This window comes from Aplysia californica, unplaced genomic scaffold (genome assembly GCF_000002075.1).
Source record: "Aplysia californica isolate F4 #8 unplaced genomic scaffold, AplCal3.0 scaffold00207, whole genome shotgun sequence".
In the NCBI taxonomy this organism is placed as follows: Eukaryota; Metazoa; Mollusca; class Gastropoda; order Aplysiida; family Aplysiidae; genus Aplysia; species Aplysia californica.
This window is the reverse complement of record NW_004797477.1, coordinates 193,689-198,439: the sequence shown is the minus strand read 5'-3', so window position 1 is coordinate 198,439 and position 4,751 is coordinate 193,689. Positions and strand designations below refer to the sequence as shown.

At 42.2% G+C, this 4,751-nt stretch overlaps 1 protein-coding gene across 1 annotated transcript in view; it reads left to right on the top strand.

Annotated features, from left to right (window-relative positions):
- The window catches only part of LOC101852179 (forkhead-associated domain-containing protein 1), a gene marked incomplete in the record, with an annotated part of 52,489 nt that overhangs the window by 11,625 nt on the left and 36,113 nt on the right, over nt 1-4,751 (top strand). The window contains 2 exon segments of the mRNA XM_013083047.2: nt 2,139-2,261; nt 3,088-3,258. Coding sequence (XP_012938501.1) covers nt 2,139-2,261; nt 3,088-3,258 — 294 coding nt within the window.

The following is a 4,751-nucleotide window of genomic DNA, read 5'->3' as shown; positions in this document are numbered from 1 at the left end:
CATTGAGGGTGTGTGGGGAGGGGAGAGGGGGAGACTGTTGTTTAAGAAAAAAGTGATCAGCCAGGTGGTGTGGATGATGGAGGGAGAAATCTTTTCTCAGGTTGTAAATGTGGATGGTTGGTGGGTGCTCTGGTGTGGTTTGCTCCTTCTTTCCTCTATCTAGCTTCTATCGTCGTTATCTCTACTCTCCTCCTTCTTTTTTGTTTGTTACTCTTGTAACACCTCTATTCTTCGGCACTTACGTGACCTTGTTGTGTTGCAAGTGCCCTAAAACTCTTGCTAAAACTAAAATCTAAAGGTTGTAAATCACTGATGCCGTGCCGTGGGACATATGATCATGTTTAAATGCCTCTTACAAGATCAAAGGCTTCCTACACATTGAAAGTGTTGTACTGAAAGGATCCGGCAAGGGTGAGCGTTTCAAATTGCCCCCTGGAAGATCAGTTCCTGGTTTATGAGACATGGTTTTTTTTTTTTTTCAAAAAAAGAAATGTTTTTGAACAATATCCTGATCATCATCACCCAGTGCCAGATCTGCGACTGACATGTGCGATCATGGTTCTCCTTTCTTTCCTTTGCTCGGATGCTCTTAAAAAAGCTACGTTTCCCTGACCTTTCCCTGTTACCCGTTTGTTTAGGTTCCCTAAGTATGTTCTTCTGGGCCTACCCCTGCCTCGCTGGCCTTCAATTTTGCCAGTGAGAGCTTGATGTTCAAGGGCTTTATGTCTATGCAGGTGTTCCAAAAACTGTATTTGTCGTTTCCTAATTGTTTTTAACAATGAGTGTTCCACGTGGGCTTCATCAAGCACTACTTATTTGATTTCTTTTCCTTCCACGATATTCTCTGCAGTTTCCTAAGAAACCACATTTCTGTTGCTTCTATTTTATTTTCACTATCTTTAGTGATTATCCAGCATTCACAGCCATATAGAAGGGTTGACCATGCATAGCATTTCAGAACTTTCATTTTGGTAGTCATTGAAATGTTTCTATTTTTCAGGATTGGGCTCATTAACACTTTGCAGTTACTTAGCGCAATAATGTGCTGGTGAAAATTATCCGTTCCGGTCACCAGGCGCAGTTCTGGGCCAGGCCCGAGAAGTCTGTTGTTGTCGCTCTCCTGGCTTGGTGACCAGATGGGGTATTTTGCACTGCTGGCTGTGTGACTGCAAACTGTTAAATATCCTGATGCTTTTTTTCTATTTTGAAAAGTATCCAGTATTCTAGGTGGTATTTCAGAGCAGTCTTGACAACTTGTTCTACACTAACTTAGAATAAAACTGCTTGTGTCTGTAGTACTATCGTTAGGCTTTTCCCTGGTGCAGGCAAAGGACATCAGTCCTGTTTCTGAGCTGGGAAGTCAATTGAATCAAGTATTTGTGTCACGACGCGGTGGAATCAGGTGCTCGTCAACTTTTGAGCATGGAGACTTATTGGTATCATCTCAAAGCTTGTTCATTTATCTTGATTTCAATGAATGAATTTCCCTTCTTTCTTCAATAGAAGTCAATATAATTCGGATTGAAGAAGATGGGGGTAACCTGGTTTCAGAGGTAAAACTAGCGAAAAAACAGCTGCTAAATTTTGGTGACTTCCAAAGCTTGAGGGTACTTAAAAACTGCAAATCTGCATTTTCTGTGCCTTTAATCAACATTTTTTCAGTAAAATCAACACTGAAACGCGTTTTTGAACAGACCTTAAAGGTGTTAAGACAAAAATCCTAAATTCAATAAAAGTTGCCAAACGGGCAGAAAAATGCTGTTTTCTTCAATTTCATTATTTTGACTAGCGCCTGATTTCACCTCGCTGCCTCACATTTTGTCTTATATCTTAGTCTTTGTTCTGGGCTACCATCATATCCCTCTTGGCCCAGGTTGACCCTGACATGCTGGATAAAAGCAGCCACCTCCTTAGTGATTTAGATGATCCTGATGACGGTCGCGACCCCAGTGCTTTCTTGTGGAGTCTCCATTTTTAATAACAGTGAAAACAGTTCATAACAAAGAGTGAGCTTAAGAAGATGTCACATTTTCACTGTTAAGAAATATGGAGATACAACAAGAAAGCACTGTGGTCGCGCGGTGTAAAAAGTTTTTGATATTTGGACGGAAATTCAGAATGTCTACGTCTATTTCCAGAACAAAGTTCGGCAAGAGCCGGCAGTGATCATGGGTGGAGACATGGACTTGTCCGCCAAACTTCTACATCTGGAGACAGAAGTCACCGCAAAGAAAGGGGAGATCAACGCCTTGCGGGAGCAGGTGAGAGATATAATCATTTTTTAGGTTAAAAGTTTGCTCCTGAACAAGTTTGAACTTTGTCTGTGGTCTTTTGTAGTATACATGGCATTCAGTTCCAGATTGTTGTCATTGCTTTTATTTTTTCACAAAGCATTAAGTGTAGTGCAGACCAGCCATGTCTGAAGTTTTACAGTATTTTCCAATGGCTGGAGTAGAGGAAGGAGGGGATGGTTTGCTCCTTCTTTCCTATCAAACATCTGTCGTCTTTATCTCCACTCCTTCTTTTTTGTGTATGTTACTCTCTTGTAACACGTAATCTATTCTTCGGCACTTATATGACCTTATTGTGTTGCAAGTGCCGTAAAACTCTTACTAAAACTACTAAAACTAAGGAGGGGATGGTTTTTATGTGTAGATGGGGAAATAATGTCATCGCATGTAAGGGGGGATTGGCGAAGTCATGGTAGTTATGGGGGGATGGAGGAGGAGGAGGAGGAGGAGGGGATGTTTATTTCCTTCAAACCCAGCGGGGAGCTAAGGACATTCCCTTAACTCTATAAACCCCATCGGACACTGGGAGCATCAGATACTAGTGGCAACTGATTCGTTTGATTTAGTGCTAGTTTTTGCTTGTTTTTCGGAACTATTCCCGAACAAAGCTTTTATGACTTAACCTTTGTTTCTGTCATTTACAAGTTGGAGGCAAGCTTTTGAGGTTATAATGAAACATAGTGCAACAGGTTTAAGTGACTGTTAAAATTTAACCAAAAAAACTGCGGGGAAACGGTTGAAAAAACTAAGGGTTTAAAGAGTTAATCTGACCTCTGACCTCTGTCTCCCTGTCCAGCTGAGCAAGCTGCAGAGTGACCGGTCGAGCAGCCCGCAGCTGTTGCGTCAGGAGCTGGCGGAGCGCGTGAAGGAAGTGACACAGCTGAGGACGGAGCTGGAGCGGGTGAAGAAGGACAAGAACATCACCTCGGGCCTGGTCACGCAGATGCAGCGGGACATGTCGAATAAAGTAGGTCACTTGTGTTGTCTGCTCCTTCCTGCCCCCCTGGGGTCTGTGTCCTGGTTGGTCAAGAATCTTTTTTTTTTCCAGTTGTGTTTTTATTAACTGTTTTAGGTGTGTGTTTTTGTTTTGTTTTGTTATTTGTTGTTTGTATGATTTAATTGTTGTTGACAGCTGTGAAGATTCTTGTACTTCTTGGAGGTAGAGTGGATGGTTGGCGGGTTCTCTGGTGTGGTTTGCTTTTTCTTTCCTATCGACCATCTATCGTCTTTATCTCCCCACCTTTTTTTTTTGTGTTTGTTACTCTCTTGTAACACCTCTAATCTTCGGCGCTTATACAATGACCTTATTGTGTTGCAAGTGCCTTAAAACTCTTACTAAAACTACAAAACTTAGGTGTGTGTTTTTTTTGTTTGTTTTGGTATTTGTTGTTTGTATCATTTGATTGTTGTTGACAGCCATGAAGATTCTTGTGCCTCTTGTAGGTAGACGTCTGTCCCTCTGTCTGTCCTTCTGTTAGATTGGCTTGGCTCTGTCCATCTGACTCCATTCCTAAGTCACTCTAGGTCTATGGCCGAATGCCTCAGTCATTCTAGGTCTATGGCTGTATATCTCAGTCACTCTATGTCTAGTCATTCTAAGTCTATGGCTGTATATATATCACTTACTCTATGTCTGTGGCTAACTCTGTGGCATCCTACGGGCTCTCTGTAGTTTCTTTCTCCTCTCACCACCACACAGAATAGCACACATAAGCACACACACACACACAAACACACACACACACACACACACACACAAGCACACACATTGACACACACATAAACACACACTGACATACACACACTCACATAAACGCACAAATATAAACACACAGACATAAATTCACATGTAAACTCTCACATACAGGCGTGCGTGTGTGCTCAACGGAAGTGCATGCATACACATTCACTGGCACAAATACACATGTGTACATTCTTACACACACACACACACACACGCATATGTATGTGCACATGCACACACACACTCACTCGTACACACACACACTCACTCACACACACACACACATACACACACACACACACACACGCGCGCGCATGGACGCATGGAAAAGACACAGGTTCATAAACTTCTTGAACTTCTTTCGGCTCTGTATCTTTGTGCTTTCTCGAGTGGGTCTTTACTTACTTTTTCTTCTTTTAGTGTGATACTTTCTCTCCCTTTCTCTGCTCTTTCATTCCCTCTCTCTCTTTTTCACTCACACGCTGTTGTGATAAAACCCCTTACCATTTCAGTGAAAAGGCCAACTTCATCCCTGGATAGTTTTTGGCAATAATTGTCTTCTATTCAGTTCAGGATTCATGTTTTGTGCATTGATCATTTCATTATGACCTTTCTGCTTGATTTTGCTGTGCTTGAATTCCTTCCCAGTATCTCCCCTCCCCCCACCCATTCCCCCCTCCCCCCAATCAGTGTTCCTTCACTCCCCTCACAACACT